This window comes from Centroberyx gerrardi, chromosome 9 (assembly GCF_048128805.1).
Source record: "Centroberyx gerrardi isolate f3 chromosome 9, fCenGer3.hap1.cur.20231027, whole genome shotgun sequence".
Classification (NCBI taxonomy): Eukaryota; Metazoa; Chordata; class Actinopteri; order Beryciformes; family Berycidae; genus Centroberyx; species Centroberyx gerrardi.
The window spans coordinates 32377345-32397737 of NC_136005.1; the positions used below are offsets into that span (position 1 = coordinate 32377345).

The 20393-nt window shown below is 40.9% G+C and overlaps 1 protein-coding gene across 1 annotated transcript in view; it reads right to left on the reverse strand.

The window, feature by feature from the left end:
* Positions 1–1312: 1312 nt before the first annotated feature.
* Positions 1313–20393, reverse strand: part of nfic (nuclear factor I/C) — a 103080-nt gene continuing 83999 nt past the window's right edge. The window contains exons 7-13 of the mRNA XM_078285446.1: positions 20043–20187; positions 17574–17695; positions 11893–12006; positions 10242–10399; positions 9464–9647; positions 7451–7539; positions 1313–3073 (exon numbers count right to left, since the gene is read on the reverse strand). Coding sequence (XP_078141572.1) covers positions 3053–3073; positions 7451–7539; positions 9464–9647; positions 10242–10399; positions 11893–12006; positions 17574–17695; positions 20043–20187 — 833 coding nt within the window. The 3' untranslated portion in view covers positions 1313–3052. The remainder of the gene's footprint in view (positions 3074–7450; positions 7540–9463; positions 9648–10241; positions 10400–11892; positions 12007–17573; positions 17696–20042; positions 20188–20393) is intronic.

The window sequence follows — 20393 nt, forward strand, 5'->3', positions numbered from 1 at the left end:
TTACTTTTGCACATCCGTTGGAATTTCATTGTTGATACATGCAAATATGCATGGTGATGTGTTTTACAATTTGATTCTGTTTTGATTTGCTGTCTGCCAAAGGACATCCATCAGGGTCCATTCAGATCTCTGACAACTACACGTACACATGCTGCGATGTAGCTATCCCTGGCTGATGTCTTGCTTTACGATCAATCTGTGAACATATGGCTTTGACATGTTGTCCAATGTCATTGCTGCAGATAGGGATTAATGTTTGGTTTGTATTCTGTTTAATGCTAACTCTGTTAAATGTCAGGTGTCTATTCAATGATAAAATGCAGTATGTAAGATTTGAAGCAATGAAATGCCTTGAAAATGATTATAAATCCAGAGGGATCAGTAAATTAAGTTCCTCTATAAAAAGCCCATCATAGCAGAACAATGCTTTGTCCCACTAAAGCGCTTTCATAATGCAAACTTGTGTCAAGGTTGGGCCCTAAAATTCAGCTTGAAGCTCATAACTTATGAACTGTAGCTGTAAGCGCTCTATACTTTGCTTGTTGCTAGTAGAAAACCATTGGGGTTTTATCTGAAACCAACCATAGCATTCTGGGTAACCTGGCCCTAACCCTATGGTTGTCGATAACTCATCCCTACATTAACTGTGAGCTACAGATTTGAGGTTCGTTCCTCCATAGGTTGTGGAGGTCGGTCGGGTCATGAGTTACACAGTGCAGAACCCATTAGGGACACATTCTAGAGCACCACTCATTCTAGAACTGGATAGGAAACCCGGATTTTGTGCTCAGTTCAAATCAACATTCATGTAGCTGTCAAAACCATTGACAACCTCAACAAAAACACACTATGGCCCACCTGCCTGGCAACACACTATCACACCAAAAAGTTGCTCAAAAAAGGAAATTTAACTTAATCATAGTGCAATGCCTGCTATATCCAATAGTCTTCTACCTACATATACAAGTACAAACCCCCTCCTGAAACAGCCAACACTGTGTCCTCTGAGACACAAACAAAATCTACAGAAAGTCTCCTCAGATAAGAGCAGGGATGAGTATGGACATACAGGAACCATATTCACATTCTGACAAACACAAAAGCACACTATGCTACAGTTTCAAACAACAATGCTAGAAATTCTGCACGAGAACCAGTTAACCACTAGGTTGACATACGCTGGCATTTCAACATTACAGCTTCTTCTACAACTGACTTACAGCAGTAGCATTATGCTTCCCAATCAGGCACATACACAGGTAGAGTCTAACGCCGTGATCACATAGGATGTTTTTTTTTAAAACGCCTTTTTTCAGTTATTTTCAATGGTTTGATTGCAGCAGGTGCACATCTCCTCCAAACTATGCGCCTGGCATTTTGGAAGCGGCACGTTTTGGGGTGCTGCCCTCGGCGATACGGTTAAACAAATAAATACTGTCATAACATCGGAAAAATTATCAGTGCCAGAAGGGAAGTAAGCAGCCTCTTCTTGGTGAGTAATATTACCTTCAGCTACTGGCTTGCTTTATGTTTGGTTTTTGGGGTTTTTCACGACTGCTAGAAAACTTCCTCAGCATGTTCACACGTTCCTCCACAGATGGGCTCCTGGACGTTTGTGGTCTTCTTATATATGAGTAGTTTCATAAGCTGAACAAGCCAGTTGAACTCCTCCACTGCCAGGTGAAAATAGCCCTTCAAACGGGCACACTCTAGGAGGACGACGTCTTCCTCCATTTAGGAATGGGTTAATTTTCTCTTGCCCATTTTGTTTTCAACGTTATTCAGCGAGAATGAGAAAGGGGTGAGAATGATCATTGCACGCTCTCTGTTACTAAAATCACAGCTGAGATTTGTAGAAAAAAGCCTCCTATCTGATCACGGCCTAAGGAGGCTGGAGTCACTCTCCTAGAAATTCTTTACTGATGTAGCTTGTAATTTAGTTTTCCCTCATCACTTAAAACAGGGCAAGACACTCTTGTAAAAAGAGGTACCCTAGTAAAGAAAGCCTCTCCCTCCAAAATCCAAATATCTGTGCACTGTCCTGATAGTAATAACACTGTGCCTAACTCTATACTGGTGTAGAACTGTAGCATTGTGTGTTGTGTTGGAGTAGGCATGAATATAGTTCCTACGTTCCACCATTATTCGTTGTTTTCTGATAAAAAAGCACAATCAAACATTCTTAAAAACATGAGCCTCTCAAAGCAACGTGACGGGTTCAGGCTGATGATTGTCAATAAAAGGAAAGAGAAAGCCTCTGTCTTTTGGTGGGAAGAGAGGAAAAAACTGCGCTGTCTGATTTCCCCAAGCGCATCAAAAACATATCGAAAAGTGCAAAGAAACATTATATATTAACAACAGGATCTCTCTCTTTCTGGTTGGTTCAGAAAATAAGGGAGGCTTATTTGCATATATAAGAAGCAGCACCTGCAGCGGAGAGGGGCATTCTGGGTGGGGAGGGGGTTCAGGGCTAATGTCCTTCCCAGCGAGGAGGCCTCATACTGGGTTCAGGGTAAGGAGTAGAGGCCCTGGATAGAGGACTGTCATTCTGGGAGGGTTTGGGGAGAGGAGGGGGATAAAGGCTGACGTCCATCCCAGGGAACAGGCCTCATCCTGGGGACAGAGTTAGGGTAGGGGCTTCTTAGGATCTGGTAAGGCCTGGTTCTGGCCAACAGTTCATCTGGACCATCCAGACATCTGCTTCAATCCTTTGCTTTCACTTGAACAACTCACATCAGCGGCCATTTTGTGGCAGCCATTTTGAGTCCCTCTTGGCATTCGGTTTAGTTAATTTTGGGGCTGCAAAATGGTGTGAGTGAGAGCAGCATCCCGCCCTGTATCTTTCTCCATCCAAAGTTTGTCTCTGACACCTCTTCTAGGTACATACACATATATAAATATATTCCCATGTGTATTTATATATATGTATAACCACTTATTATGCTTCTACACAGTTGAGTATATTTTTCCTCTTGCATCGTCTTGACAACATTGTTGCCTCCCCTCCAGGACACTGTGTTGCCATGGTAATGACCTCTCCTCCAAAGTTCACTCAGTTTCCCAGGTACCAGGACTGGAACACAGAGAAACACAAGTCAAAATATAATTAAAATTGAGTCAGCTCTCACAGTTTTTCTGACATATAATTTGTCTTAAAGACATGTTTTTCCTCACACACAACTTGATATTAAATGAATTCCAAATCAAAATTCTAAGATAAGATTAGATTCAACTTTAATGATCCCTGTGGGGAAACGCACTAGAATGTGTTGAGTAGAAATGTATGAAAGAAAGTTTGAAGAAAATGAAAATAATTACAGCATTAAATGGGTGTGCAAAATAACTATGAGCAGTTTAAAGCTGTTTAATATGCTTTCATCTATGAGGTAAATATGAAAAACAAAATACTGTTTATCCAGGTTTCTTTGTATGGTTATTATAGTCCAATATTTGACCAGTAGGTAGGGAAACCTTCCCAATCCCTCCTGTCTTTCACTGCAAAAAACTTTTTTGGGGAATGAACACAGGTTGACTGAATGGCTGAACACATCTTAGGCAAGATTTGAACAAACTAGAACAGAATAATGCAAAGTTTTATTGTCTTTCATTTTCTTTTACTATATATATTTTTTTACTGTAAAAGGTACATCTATCACACTGGAATGAATCTGACCAAGGCATAGCAACATACTGTTGTCTTCTTCGGAGGATTTTCTTTGTTATAAATATGGGGTTTGAATTTTAATAAAAAGTTTATTTAGTGTGAAAGTGTTTGTTTATATTACATGCTGCTGGTTAACAAAAGTGTTATATGTCATTATTCATGTTACAATATGAGGTTTATTTTTTCCATCAGCAATACCTCAGGGCTACCCTTGCCTATGTCAATCAATTCTGACCCATCTTTAAAATTATTATGAAATAAAAAGATAAACAATTTGCAGTGTGTCCTCCTTTGTCATTAAACTGCCTGCATCAGCTTACACAGAGGATGACACTTGAAAAATGTTTATTGGCTTCATGTGATAGTAAAGCAAAATTTAAGCAAGGGAAATACTGAAGAGAAAAACAGTGCAAATAACAGATGGAATGACTCATGTTCACATGCCATTCTGAACCAAATTCTATAAACAAGTCCTCCTATCTCCCTCTTACTTATGGATGTAGTAAACCCCCCAGACAATGTTGTTTATAATATTCATCATGAACAACATAGCAGATACTTGTATGGAGGTGGGCTGGATGGTCTTTTAACATTATAGTGGCTGTGAACTGAGCAGATTGAGAGTTTGAAAACATTTTGAATCTGAGCTATATAAATTCCCACCCTTGTCTAATGTTGGTCCTCAATGAGCACTGAGGTGATAAATTATAATGTTTGATAATTTGCCAACAGAAAATCATGTGCTATAGGATAATCAGGCTTAATAGAAATGTAGTGCAATTTTACCTTTAGTCTTATGCATTTACAAATTGTACAAACACTTCCAAACATGCCACAAAATACAAAATAAGGGAATAGAAATACTAATACATGTTTGATCCATACTTTTTATATGTAATACCTTAGGACAGTACAGTGTCCCCACTAGTTGTTATGTTGGAATGGCCTCATTAAAGTAAAGTGTACCACTGCAGTTATACCTGTGTATTTGCATTGTACTTAGGCTACAGTAATACTCATAATCCATTAGACACAATACCAACCAGGCAACCAGTTGGCTACTGCCCAACTTAAACATACCAGAATAACTTAAGAAACAAAATTGAATAGAAGCACTTGGTCAGATTTACTTAATTGTGTTGGCAAATGATCAAACATTATGTCATATTATAACCTATGACCTTAGTGTTCAGTGACGTACAACATAATGTTAATTCAGTGAAGAAAAGAGTGGGAAACGGCACATCACAATGGCACATGACCCTGAAAAGTTCAGTTCCATCCACTGTCCACTGGCAGAAATTTTGAATTGATGTTGGCACACAACATCTTTATATCAGAATGGCAAAACCGGCCAGTCCCCAGTCAATCATGTTTTAAGTGAAACAGACATTAGTATTGTGAGATTATTTTACACATTTTAAAATAATGGTAATAATAATTCTGTTTGACATTCATAGAGTAATCCAAAAGTAACTGAAGGTAATCAAATGACATTAACTTTTTAATACATTTTGAGTAGTCCAGTGGATTATGCTACTGATTAAAGTGTTAACATGAAAGTAACCTTGGCAACCTTGGTTTCAACCAGTCCTATCAGTCAGTGACGTGGAACTAACCCTAGTCTCTAATCTGGAACCTGGGATGACCACATAGCTGTCACTGCAAACTACTAAGAACTTATTTCACCTTGCATTCAGTTCTAACATACATTACACACACACACACACACACACAGAGGGGCTCCTGGCTCAGCAGTATTTGCCAGGCTGTTTTATGGAGCAGAAGCACTGCAATGCAGCAGCAGCCAGAATCCACACTGCAGTTTAAGATACAAGGCCTGGCTCTACTATCAATCTACACATATCTAATTACCTACCTACCTACCACCCTGACTACCTACCTGCCTAACTACCTACCTCTTTACCTACCTAACTCCCTCCCTCCCACACTATCTATCTATCTATCTATCTATCTATCTATCTATCTAGTAAATACAAATACAGCCACAGTTTTGCTTTTATTATTATTATTATTATTATTTATTTATTTATTTATTTTTTTCACCTTTATTTATTCAGGGGGAGTTTCACTGAGAGCAATGCTCTCTTTTTCAGGAACGCTCTGATCACATTCACACACATTCACACCTGGAAGCTGACCAGTACAACCACAGTCTGATCTGCTGGCCACTGAGCAGCTCCACTGGAGCGGTTGGGGTTAAGGGCCTTGCTCAAGGGCACCTCAGTGATGGAAATGAGGGCGGGGCAAGCGCTGCTTTTCACTTTCCCCACCCAGATTTATCCTGCCGGTCCGGGGGATTGAACTGACAACCTTCCGGTCATGACCTTCCAGTCACAAGCTCGTTTCTCTAACCTTTAGGCCACCACTGCCCACAGTTATTGAAAATGTTCCATATTGAGTCACCATTACACAGGCTGTAATGTAACTATGTCTTATACTACCATAACTATCACTAACACTCATACCTACAGTATATTGAAAGCTCCCCCGGGGTTTGGAAGGTTGTCCTGGGTGGACAACCCAGGACATAATGTTCACATGATATTTGCCTTAGACCACTAAGCTACTAGGGACACCCCCTGATATGAGTTTTGACGGCTGACAATGATATTTTTGGACTGAAACTGCTGATAGCTGTTATTTTGTGCTGATTGTTATTTATTTCATTTCATAATAATTTAACCAGGAAAACCTCAGAGATACAAGATCTCTTTTACAAGAGGGACCTGGCCAAGAAAAACAACATCGATGTGGGACATAAAGGTTACAGACACACAGCATAAAACAATGTAAAGGACAAAAACATCAAATAAAAATAACACCAAGTTAGAAGCAACAATAGCTTATAACAAAAAAGATCGGTTGAAGTCCATCAACTAAAGTCCGTAGAATATTATATAATAATAATATCTTTAAATTTGACCATTTTCATGCCAAAATCTCAGAGCCCCTATTAACCTGGGTGTATGTAAGTCCACTAAACCCCCACTAACCTAGACTTGATAGGGTATAGAGAACCCCCACAAACCTGGACATGGTAGAGTCCACTGAACCTCTATTAACCTGAGCTTGGTAGAGTCCACTGAACCTCCATTAACCTGGGTTTGGTAGAGTCTATTTAACCTCCACTAACCTGGGCATGGTAGAGTCCAAAGAACCCCCACTAAACTGGGCTTAGTGGAGTCTACTGAACCCCCACTAACCTGGGCTAGGTAGAGTTCAGAGAACCCTGATTAACCTGGGCTTGGTAAAGTCCACCAAACCCCCACCAACATGGGTTTGGTAGACTCCAATGAACCCCCATTAATGTAGGCCTGGTAGAGTCCAGAGAGCCCCCACTAACATAAGCTTGGTAAAGTCCACTGAACCACACCTAACCTGGGCTTGGTAGTCCACTAAACCCCCACTAACCCAGGCTTAGTAGAGTCCACTGAACCCCCACTAACTTGAGTTTGGTAGGGTCTAGTGACCCCCCCATAAGCCTGGCTTGGTAGAGTTCGGAGAACCCACATTAACCTGGGTGTAGCATAGTCCACTAAACCCCCACTAACCTGTACTTGGTAGAGTGCAGAGAACCCCCACCAACATGGGCTTGGTAGAGTCCACTGAACCCCCACTAACCTGTACTTGGTAGAGTGCAGAGAACCCCCACCAACATGGGCTTGGTAGAGTCCACTGAACCCCAACTAACCTGGGCTTGGTTAGGAGCAATTGAACCCCCACTAACCCAGGCTTAGGAAAGTCCACTGAACCCCTACTAACCTGGGCTTGGTAGAGTCCACCTGGGTCTCGGGGGGCGACACCAACAAAGGAGGAGCGGTTGGCAGGGGGGGTGCTGGGGGCTGAGTATGCTGGGGGGGGGTTAAAGGAGAAAGATGGAAGGATGAGTTAACAGCATCAAACCGATATTGTCTCTCTAATTCCAGTAGCTGCACAAGGTAAGATTTTTTCCACGGCACAGCCGAGGGCAACACGAGGCAAATTCAGGTCAGGCAGGCAGTCAGCCAGTCAGTCATCTGTCGCTTCATGAGATGACGCGTTTTGTGAGATGGCCTCAAGAGGGCGTCTTTGACTGCAAGATGCAGTGTTTCCCATACAGAGGTACAAGATCAAAAGTTGGTCAATGTATAGAAATTGATCTAAATCAATCTCTAATGCGCGCATCACGTCATGTTTGTCATTTGGGGATGCACAGTCCAGCAGACCAGCAGCATTGTACTCAATCCACAGAGTCTTGGTGTGAAACCAAAACTGAAACTTAACATTCCACAATTTGCTCCAAACTCTCCTGTGTTAGTAACGGGATTTGTAGACAGTAATCTGATGACTCATCTTCTGCTGCCCTACAAATTTTAACGGTAGGTAATGTTATTACCTTGTGGTATTTAAGTAACGTTAGTGGAATTAGGTCATTTAACCGTGTCGCAGTACTTCAGTGCATAGAATTGTACGGAGCCCGTCTGGTGACATCTCATGTTAATAAAATAATGCGTGGTCAAAACTTATTATTAACACATGGGAACGAGATCCTTATGTTTGGGACTGAGAAGTATAGCCGTTGCACTACGAGTCCGCATATATATCGCTGTGCGCCCTCTCAGCACCATGGAGGCCTGGAGAATGAGACACAGAAATGGGGGGCAAGAGCTAGGCACTGTTAAATTCAATAATAATACTAGTAAACTATCTTTATGAAAGAAAATATGTTCAAAGACCATTCTACTAATCGAACATCCTGTCTGGAATAACTTTACCTGCCTATTCCTGCTGCGAAAGCTCTAACTAAGTTCTAAGTTCATCTTCCTCCTTATCCTTTTTTCTCCAAGCAGGATTTTTATTCTAATGTCACCAAATTGTACAGTAATGTGGAAATAAGAATAACGCACATATCGACCTTTAATTAGACCTACTCATGTGTGATCAATACAATAAGCTATTATGGCTCACAATGTATAGCGGTGCGTAATGGTTGTGTGTAACGATACAATGGATGCTGTGGTGCTGTTAGTAAGCAGAGAATGAGTCTGATTTTTCTGGCCCATGATGATGATTGGTGTTTATGTCCAAACCAGGTTAAATGGGTGTGCATGCAATAAACATAGACATAAACACCAATCATCTTGAATTTTGAGGATTTCAATACCCATAAATCCTGTAAGGTGACTTCAGTAAACTGCACACAATGCACTCATGGTTACCAACCCAGATGGTCTGTGATTGTTTTAAACCAAAAGATACCGAAGATAGGAATTTTGGTGAGTCCACCTTTCTCTGGAAAGAGCGCTCGCTACTGGCTTCTGTATTGGTTGTTGGCTGCTTTTTGCCACTACGAGGACAAACTCCACTCAGCCTGTACGTCATCACCTGACCAGGAGTCCTTAAAGCAATATCCGTTGTTGAATATGTTCAGCAACACGTTAAATTAATATTTTCATGGCCTCATTCAAATGAATGGGAAGTAAAAATCTGAACACTACAAATTCATCCCCGCTGCATCCGATCTTGATGAGTAGTTTATATTATGGTTTTCATGGTGCCAAGTGCCAAATAACCCCCATGTTAAAACAACGTGGAATATTGCTTTAAACGCCCATTGTATTATCTGTCTTTTGTGCCTCCACTTGAACTTGTTCTGCACTCAACTATGAACAGATTTGAGATTCTAAACATTGATTCTGTTCTAACATTCACTGTAAGGCAGTATGGATATGAGCATCATGCTAAACCCCTATACTGTAATTGTAAACGGGTTAGTGTTTTGGCCATTACACTTACTGGGTGATGTGGGGGAGTTTGCCCCCCCGTCAGAGGAGGTGGTGCTGGCCTTGGAGTCTGCAGGCAGTGTCAGCCTGGGAAGGGAAGACGAGGGTGGGGCCAGGGAGGGCGCTGGGCCAGGGGGTGCCAACATCTGAGAGGAGATGTAATGACTGGGCACTTTAACCTGGCTGCTGCCATTCAGCTGGACACACAAAGACAGACATCCAAATGCTCAAACTTAGTAGCACATTTCATACGGTTGAATGCAATGCAATGCAGTTCATGATATAAGTAAAGATAGACATTAGGGTTCAACTGATATGGGTTTTGGATTGAAGCTGCTGATAGCCAATATTTTGTGCTAATATTCAATATCTTTAAATTTGACAATTTTCCTGTATATTTGTGTGGAATCAAATCAAAATGTCTCAATTCAGGTTAAGGGCTTCCCTAGACTATATATTCTCAATATACTGTATATATTCAATATATAATCAATCAAACTGCATCATATCCATCATATCAGAGGTGGACGACACTGACAGAACCCGATCTCATTTTTAATAACAGAGCAATATCAGTCTATATATTGGCAAACCCATATATTGGTCTAATCTTAATAGAGCAAGTATAAAATCTGAGGTCTGGTATTTCTAATGCAGTCTTTGTAAAACAGTCAAGGCAGCAGTCAGTGCATTAACAGAACATTTCTGATAGAAGAAGGCATTAGCTAGGGGAGCTCGGCACCTACTCTCACTGTTTTTTCAAAGCTAACCTTTTGATTGGTTATACTCACTGAGCTGGGGTTTTGATTGGCGGGGTCACAGGCCAATGAGACCAGGTCTTTAAGGGGGTCCTGGGTGAGGTGGGGAGGATAGCGGATCGCTCCATGGGGGAAGTAGGAAGAGGAAGGGAAATGAAGAGATGAAGAGGGGTGTGGACTCCGAGACAGACCTGGACACACAGAAAGAAAGAAAGAAAGGAAGAAAGAAAGAAAGAAAGAAAGAAAGAAAGAAAGAAAGAAAGAAAGAAAGAAAGAAAGAAACATTTGAAAAACTATTATGCTGAAGCTACATTTGACAGTTTCAAAGTGGTGTATTTTGTGTGTTGAAGAGTCATCTAGTTTACTAAGCTACTTCTGGTGGTAGGAATGTATCAGTCCACATGTAATCAAACCAAGTGTGTGTGTGTGTGTGTGTGTGTGTGTCAGTGTTAATTTTGTTGATACATTTTCTTTGATGACTAATATTACCATGATGATGATGATGTGACATTGATGATAATTTATTGATCCTTGAAAATAAAAAATATGACAAAATCTATTTACAGCTCTCCTTGACAAAAATTATGAAATGAAAAACCACAATGGAAAAAAATAACGAGACTTAAAGGAATAGTTTGGTATTTTGAACAATGGGCCCAAATACCATGTTTTCCGTCATGATCCCTATTAGTAGAAATCATAACTTCGCTAGCTGCCTGCTCCGCCCATCCGGTAAGAACTGGGTGGCCCCTCCTACTCTACTGCAATAGAAACCTAGGGGCATACGCCACAGTCTTTGAAAACTATGATAAACCTTGTTTTTCAAAACACGACGCTCACTGTATAATCATACGGGTGTCAGTATGTTATCTTGAAAAATTAAAAAAAAAAACGAGCTTTCTGTCAGCAGTTATGTTTGGATTCTTCTGGCTCTCGTGGACGCTTACACCGGTTTAGAAGGTAGTGCTTCTTTGAGAAAAAACAGTTCCTATCCAAATAGCACACAACTATTGACAGAAAGCTCTTTTTTTTGTTTGTTTTTTTTTTTACAATTTTTTCAAGAAAACATACTGACAGACCTGACCTGGCAAAGATTCAGCCACATAGTAGGGAGAAAAGGAAGAAATGATATCTGGACGCACCAACAACCCACTTGAAAGAAAAACGAGTGCATTGTGCAAATGGGAGAGAACCCATGCCAGTTCAAGATGGGGGGGGAAGAATACTACCAACTTACTAACTTAAAAAGGCATCTTCGGACACATCACCCTCTTGGCTACACTACAGCATAGCTTTCTTTAAATGTCTAATATGAAAAGGAAAAGTGCATTTCCTGAAGAAAATGCAGGTGATTGCTGAGCAATGCTATGGATGCTTTGTCACTGTGGTTGCTTAGAAGTGGTTGCTAAGGTGTTACAAGGTGGTTGCTCAGCAAATACTACTGGTTGGTAGGGTGTTACTAGGTGGTTGGTAGGGTGTTACTAGGTGGTTGGTAGGGTGTTACTGGGTGGTTGCTAGGGTGCTACTAGGTGGTTGCTTAGTGATTGTAAGTTGTTGCCAGGGTGTTACTATGTGGTTGCTAGTGATCTGTGAATGACTGAGACCAAAACTGAAATGAAAATCCCTGCCAAAATTAACACTGGTGTGTGTGTGTGTGTGTGTGTGTGTGTGTGTACATACTGACCGCTGTGTACAGCTATGACAGGCCGGTGGTGTTGGGTGAAGGAGCCCAGTCTCGGTGAGTCTTCCTGGGGAGAGGGACTGTCCAGCTCTGCCTTCTTCACTGGAGGAGACAGACCTGGACACACACACACACACACACACACACACACACACAAACACACATACACACAAACAGGCAAACAGAGAGACAGCAAATCAGTAGCCCCTTTCACACATGAAACCTGTAAAATTGCCGTTTAAATTTTTCCGGTAAAGGTAGCAGTTTCTGTGTTCACACAAGACATGCCTTTCCGCTTTTTTCCACTGTTCTCGGAAATCACGTTTATCCGCCGGCGTCGCTGCAGTTTGCAAATTGACAACACATTCTATCTACCACCAAGGTCAAGAGTGATAAATTAACATAAATTTATATTGATTTTATAAATGAAAGCAAATTCTTCTCACTTTATAGTATGTGTGAAACACACTGTATTGATACTGATGCTGTTGATGCTGTATTGGTGATAAATTGTGTCTGGTCCACTGAATAATTTAGCTTAAAATTTCACCACATGCAATATTTAACTATTGTTGCTTGAAACACCACAAATTGTCCTCACCTGGCTGCCATACTAAAATGTGCGCCACAGTCACCATAGCAACAGCTCCCATGCTGGCTCCCTCCCTTGCACGTAGTTAGGCTGCATTCACATTGCGGAGTGTTTTCTGCTTGAAATCCGCGACCCGCCTCGCTTTGAAAAAAGTGGCAGAAACAAAGCGGAGTGGAGCGCTCAGTTTGTTGCCAGGCAACCAAAGTAGCGCTGAGTTGTTCTCTTGTGAGAAGTGATGCCTGACGCGCGGATCTTATCCGCTCAAGTTGAACTATTTTCAACTCTTTGCGCGACCAACCGCGGCGGAAAAATCCACGATCCGCCGCGCAGCTGGTGGTGAGGGCGGAATCTGCGCCATTCCATAGGAAATAATGACGTTTTGAGCGGAAACCGCTCCGCAATGTGAACGCAGCCTTAGCCTACTGCACTTTAAGTTTTTCACATAGCTTATCTTGCCTTGATGTTAATTTTCAGTGATTGACTTTTTTGTACAATGCAAAGACAAGACCATTTGTCTGGTCTCCTAGGAATCAGTAGCCAGCATTATGAGACAAAAATATGATCATCTGCAAAGACAAGTGCGGGGACACACAATAAAGAAGGCAAGCTCAGCAAAACCAGTCATTCTTGTGGGCCAGTTTTCAGGTGGTGAGACTGATCGCAAACAGCAGAAAGACCTTCACTGAAGGAGAGTTAGTAGGTGTTTGACAGCGATCACAGACGAGGTATGTCCCGATAAGAAAGATGCCCTGTGTGCTGTGAGTTTATCTGCAAGTATGATTACAGAGAATTGAAGAAATAGGAGGCAACGTACAAACACAGTTGCAAGAGAAATCGAAAAACTTTTTTTCCCACTTGCACTCGACGAAAGCAGCAATATACAAGACACAGCACAGCTGCTAATTTTTATTTGTGGAGTAGATGGGACCAATTATAAGATATCTGAGGATCTTGCAGCACTACAAAGCCTCAAAGGCACACCGACTGGTAGGAACATTTTCGCCATGGTTTTTCAAATGATTGGAGACTTGGGACTTGACTGGGCAAAGCTAGCTAGCGTGACAACAGATGGTGCACTGAGCATGGTTGATATAACCAAGGGACTATTATCAGCTGTTTCCTGAAGTTGATGGGTTTCTTCAACTGTCACGGAGCTGACTGATGCAGAGTAGAAATGGTATCTTGCCTTTTTAACCGGCGTGACAGAATGTCTCAATGGCCTCAATCTGCAGCTACAAGGCAAGGAGAAACTTATCTGTGACATGTACCCCCATGTTAACGCTTTACAGGTGAAGCTACAGCTGCTTTTGAGACAAGTGAGAGAAGGAAACTTCACCCATCTTATCTGTGTGGATTCATTTCACTCATCCAGGTAGTAAGATGTCCTTAAAATTTAAGAGTTGAAGATGTTTCGCCACTCATCCGAGAGGCTTCATCAGTTCTACTGAATGGTAGACTAAACTAAACTAAGCTAAACTAAACTAAACTAAAAGTTCTTGAGACTGGATGGATAACACAGGGTTTTAACCCTTTTCTACCCAGACTGACTTTCTGGAAGTTGCAAGGCAGGCAGACGGACCCAGGAGGCTGGAGGGCGCATGTGGACCAAGTGTTCTCTAAAACATACTGCCTAAACTCATGTACTGACCACATAAATATAATTAAATATAACTTTATTGATTACTCAAAATATAAGAACAATAGAAATCTAAAAGTGTAATAGAATAAAAATAGAAGATAAAGTTAAAAGTTTAAGTTAAAAGTAGTTGTAGTTTTCCAGCTGCAGCATGTGCAGGATAGTAAGGTACCAGTGGTCCATTAGTAAGGGATCTTCTAGTGCTCTTTTCATCTAGAGAATTGTCATCATTGCCGGCAGCGATAGCGGGGATTTTAAAGCAGGCTAAAAGCTGTTGTAATTTTGGCTCTATGACTGTTAATATGTCACTTTATTAAGTTTTAATATTTTTTCAGGCGAGAAAGTAACCATGTAGATTCCCAATATGTGGTCAGTTTATCCAAATAACACAAATAACACAATAGCACATTGAGGGAGTACTATCTGCAGTGGAAAACCAAGTGGTACTACCAAAAGCGAGTAGAGTCGAGTCGAGGCGAGTTGAGCCGGTACCATGCGGTGGAAAAGCGGCTAGTGATATTATTTAGTGATATTGATTGGTGTCTTTGTCTGATTGATGTCTGTTATAGTGTGTCCTGTTATAATGTAATGGTTGCTGATGTAAAAGGGTAGTCTGTGGGCCAGTTTTAAAGCTTTGTTCTGTATTGTTTGTAGTTGTATTTGCTGATCAGAGGCAGATATCCAAGTGGGGGCAAAGTATTCAAATAGTGGTCTGATGTATGAAAGGTAGACTTTGATGACTGTCATGCGTGATGCTCCATGTTTACCGCAGAGGGCTTTGAGGTGGTTCGGTCTGATGTTTCCTTGTCTTTTTTGAGAAAGCAGATGTGTTTTGTCCATGTCAAATTGTATTGGAAGGTAACTCAGAGGAAATTGGCTTCTTTGCTGATAGTGATTGGCTGATTGTGGAGTGACAGGTGGATGGGGTTGTTTCTTGTAAGGTTTGGGTTTTTGGCAAACAGCAGGGTTTAGTGAAATTCACCACGTTTGACCACTGTTCTATTTCTTGTGTGCAGGTGGATGATTTCTTAGCAGCTAGTGCAGGGTGTTCAGAGCGGGACCAGTAACAAAAATCATCTGCAAACTGTGAAACCTTTGCAGTGGTGGATGGAGAGTAGTAGATATCATAAATATACATAAATATTCCCCACCTGGCAATTCACAAACATGCCAGCTTACTCCCATTCACAACCTGGTAAGGGGCGTCCCGGACAGTGATGTTTTCACCTTCTGTGGCCAATAACATGCGAGCCAAAATCAATTTCGCCACAACTGATAGTAGCCTGAGTTAATATTTGCTAACTGACAAGATAGCGACAGAAAAAGAGAATAAACATAGCTAATTTAACATCATCAAATGTCACAAAAAGTATGTTACAAAGTATTAAAATTACTTTCTAGTTTGTCTCCCAAAACCACTACAACCACAACTAATACAGACAGCAATAGTGACATCAAGTGGTGTAACCATTCATTTCAACAGGGTAAAAGCTACTGTATGTGGTTAGGCCTACTGTAATTCCCCCTATCACTAAAAGTGCTCCTCACCATGGCGCTACACTGTCATTTTGCACACACGCACACATACACACTCACATACACACGCCAGGGGCAGCAACAGTAACACAAATACCTACAGTGTTACAGACCTACACTTCAGATTTCAGATTTAGACACATTCCCTCAATGCTTCACAGCTCACCTTTATTACCACCATCATTACAGTAGGAGGACTGTTCTGTTTCAGTTAAGTGTTTCTCTACATGTTATGGAAGAAATGTTATTGTGTCTGGCAGTTTTCTTACATTAACAGGGGCTCTTACATTTGACCCAATTAAATTAAATATTAATAACGTTTTGGGGGATTTGCCTCGCATTACATTGAGGTTATTACAAGGTTTTAAAAAAAATCGTAAAGTTTACCTGTTGATAATTTTTACCTCCGCCAACAGAGTTGGACGGGGGTTATGTTTTCGCCCCAATTTGCATGAAACTTTGTGGAAAGTTTGGTCAATGGGGCAAGGAAGAACTGATTAACTTTTCCCACCAATTGGCCACAGGGGTGCGTGGCAGTGGGCATGGCTTCTCATAAAAAGGTACATAACTTCTGAATGGATTCAAAACACCATGAAACTGTGGAATGTTGGTCACGGGGCAAGGAATTACTGATTTACTTTTCGCACCGGTTTGCCAAAGGGGGGCTTGGCAGTGGACGTGGCTTCTCATAAAAAGGCATTTAACTTCTGAATGGATTCACGCAATACCATCAAACTTTGTCGAAAGTTTGGTCATCGGGCAAGGAACAACTGATTAACTTTTCACACCAACTGGCCAAAAGGGTGTGTGGCAGTGGCCGTGGCTTCTCATAAAAAGGCATATAACTTCTGAACGGATTCACGTAACACCACCAAACTTTGTGGCCTATCAACAGACATAAGAAGGAGCAAACCCTCCATTATTGGCCCAATCGGTTTAGACATTACCGCCCTGCCAATTTTTCCAAAACTTGGTACAGTGGTAGAAGGGCAGCCCTAATGCCCACTGAACAGATATAGTGCTGATTGGCTCCGTGATGTTGTGATAATCAGCTAAATGATTACAAGTGGCTAGAAGTTATGAAAATGTGTGTATCTCCTGATGTGAAACAAGTTGGTAATGTGGCATGGAAAAAATTATTAACTTGTGGTGAAAATCCAACATGTGGAACTGGCATATATTGACAATTGCATAGCGTCGGCGGAGGTATGCGCTCTACTGAGTGCCATCTAGTTATATTTTATTTCAATTACTTTTAGTTAATCTGTTATCCCTCATTTCCAGTAATCTGTTCCACAGCCTTATAATACAGATACTCCAGCGCGATTTCCACCCCATGTCACCAGAAATAGCTAGGATAGGTGCAAATTTGTGTACACCCAAAAAATATCTAAGGGCCCTATTCTGAATTTTTTTCACATGTGGGGCGATTCTCATATCCCCAAACCCCTGCTACACAATCTAGGATTGGACATACACAGGCTTGATAGAGTTTGGCATATGTAGAGAAATCCATGTCTCTCAGCATCCTTGTTTTGCCAATAACACCACCAAGAGCTCTGCTAGCTGACTCAGTAATACCTTTTACAAAACTCATATGTTCATCCAAGTATAATAGGTATTTGTAGTATTTTGTGTAATTCAACTTTTTCCCCCCCAAAATAAAATTGAAACTTACTAATACTTTTGCTTGGGTTTCTAAAATGCATTATTTCTGTTTTCTTTTCTTTAATAAATGTCCAATCTTAATGAAAATAAACTTTTCCAGTCATTGTAGGCAAAGTATGTCTGATTTCAGAAACTTCTATTTTAGAAAGATATTTCAAGGTTTTAATGATATTCTTCTTATTACTTCTTTTTCCTCTTACAGTATTTCAGGCTTGCCCCATTCATTACTGCATGCAGTCCTAGTTATATTACCTCCTTCCATGTCATCAGTCCAGTTCCTGGAGCTGCTGGCAGGGGAGGAAGGTGAGGGGTAATACTCCCCTCCTGGGCTGTCGGCCTCCTCCTCCATAGAGCCTGACTTATGACGCTTACTCCTGCAGACAGACATATAAACAGACAGGTGTACAGACAGATATACAGACACACAGATATACAGGCAGACAAATATAAAGACACACACAAACATAAATACAGTTATTATTTCATGCTCTGTTGTCTTGGAGTAGAATTACACATTGACTAAGGTAAAATGTGCTAAGGTAAAAGCACATACAGCTTTAATACATGCATATTTTAAGCAAAATTGGATTAACAAGTTGCAAAAAGACTTGCCCCCCCCACAAACCCCCACCACAGATTGCAGAGAGAATACATCTATATATGTATAACCTGAAATTGTTAAAATGCAAACTGAATAATAGAAATGCAATAAACATGTGTAAGGAGAAGAGTTATTTTTCCCATGGCACATGATGTGCTCATCCGGAGCCAACTTTTTTCTGCAAATGTGGGTTCCTCTCTGGTGAAAGACATTGGAAAACCCAAGGGTAATCCATTGGATTACATTAAGGGCAATTTCCCATTTCTTCTCTAGTTTGAAAAAACAGATGTAATGGAGGTAAATAAAATTCACTCATATAACACAAGGGGGGGTTGTTGTTTTTGGTTATTGTTGTTTCCATTGTATACATCATATAATTTTTTTTTTTTATCGGTGAGGTACTTTTATAAGCCCACTTGGGTTTCAAACCTCTCTGGCACATGGCCGTATTTTTTTGGATTATCTTTATTGTTTTTCTTTCATGGTGCAAATAAATAAAACCTAAACCTAAACCTAATCTATTAAGTTTGTCCAATGCTGACGACACAACGATAACTCATGTCATATTCAGTAATGCTCACTTGCTCAGTGTTTGTATTACAATGTGTGTTTGTAACTGTGGTTGCTAATCTATGTGTGACAAAAGATCATTTTGCTTGTGAATATTTTTGTTACACTAGAGTGAGTTAGCAAAGCAGTTTTTTTTCATAACAGATTTGGAATTTTGGTTCTCCTGGTTGAGGCCCCTCGTTTGTGCCGCACAGGCATATGCACACATAGGAGCCAACCGGTGCCTGGGCATCTGCCCGATTGCCCTCTTAAGACTACATAACGCAATACACCAACGGGCGTCTAGCCTGCCGCAAAGTCACAAGAAGAAGAAGAAGAAGTTTACAGCTCTTTATTTTTCATATAGCATTTGCAAAAAAGTCTTATAAAGGGGGCGAACAATGCATTTCGCTTGTTGCTTCCTGTAAGAGCAACAAGCGAAACGTGTTGTTCGCTCCTTTTATAAGCCTAAGAAAGTGAATGCAATGTTTCAGATCAAAGGATTGCCATCTGTCACTGAGTACATATGTCCATTTGTATTTTAATACAATTCCTAAATAATGCTTTCATTCTTAACTAAAATTCCTAAATAATGCATTCCTTCTTTTGGAATTGTAGCAGAGAAATGGTGTCATGGTCATGGTCTTGAATTGGACTTGCATTGGTCTGGTCTCGGCCTTGACTCAGTCTCGCCCCCATCAAAGTCTTGGTCTTGACTCGGACTTGATATGCTCTGGTCTTGGTCTTGACTCGGTTAGGTGGTCTCGACTACAACACTAGACTGGAGTATATATCTGAGTGTCACTTTAAGCGTAAGTAATTATTTCTGGTAGACTGGTAGTCTACCACCTGGTAGACTACCATTGAGTACCTTGAAAGGATTCAGGGTGCTCAATGGTAGTCGGTTTTGGTGGTGGTGGTGGTGAGGGGATGCCCTTTTTTCCCATTTGAGCACTCTGAATCCTTTAGAAATTTGTGCTCAGCAGAACACGTTTTAAAGGCATGATTTTAAGTGGGTAATGTTAAAGTACTTTAATGCGTTACTTTTAATAAAGACTAACTTAGTAATGTAACTAGTTACTATTTAGGGCAAGTAACGAAGTAAAGTAACTAGTTAGTTTCAAAAGTGACTTTCCCCAACACTGAGTGTGAGCACTTGTGTGTGTGTGTGTGTGTGTGTGTGTGTGTGTCAGTATACCGCCCTGATGTAAAATTCCATGATTTTTTTCATGACTTTCCATAACTAAGTTGGAGGGCTTCCATGACCTAAAACTGTTGGTTTGTTAATGTTGTTTTTCAGTCTGAAAATCATGTAATGCAATGAATGTGTGAAATAGGTTGGAGCATACATGCTGTTATATTCCTGTTCCCCTGATATTCTCTGACTTCCCCAGAGAATTTATCAAATTCCCTGACTTTTCCTGTCTGGACACACCTCTCAAAACTCTGTGTGATATTCCAGGAATTCCAGGACCAGTGGGAACCTAGTGTGTGTGTGTGTGTGTGTATGTGTGTGTGTGTGTGTGTGTGTGTGTGTGTGTGTGTGTGTGTGTCTGTGTGTCTGTGATTACCCGCTGGATGAGGTGCTGGCCAGTGATCGTCTGAGGCTGACTGGCTGGTTGACAGACTGGTTGACAGACTGGTTGAGGTCATAGGCCAGATGACCCTGCAGCTCCCCCAGAGAGAAACTAGGACCTACTCCTGTTACTACTGGAGCTACACACACAGGGAAACACACACACACACACACACACACACACAGACACACACATGGTTAGACCCATATATACTGGGAATATATATATATATACATATATATATATATATATATATATAATTTGTTTCATGAACAGTAGTTCTGCTGGGCAAGTGAAAAATGAACAAGAAGTTGATTACAGTCAGCTACAAGCTTCCCAGTTTTC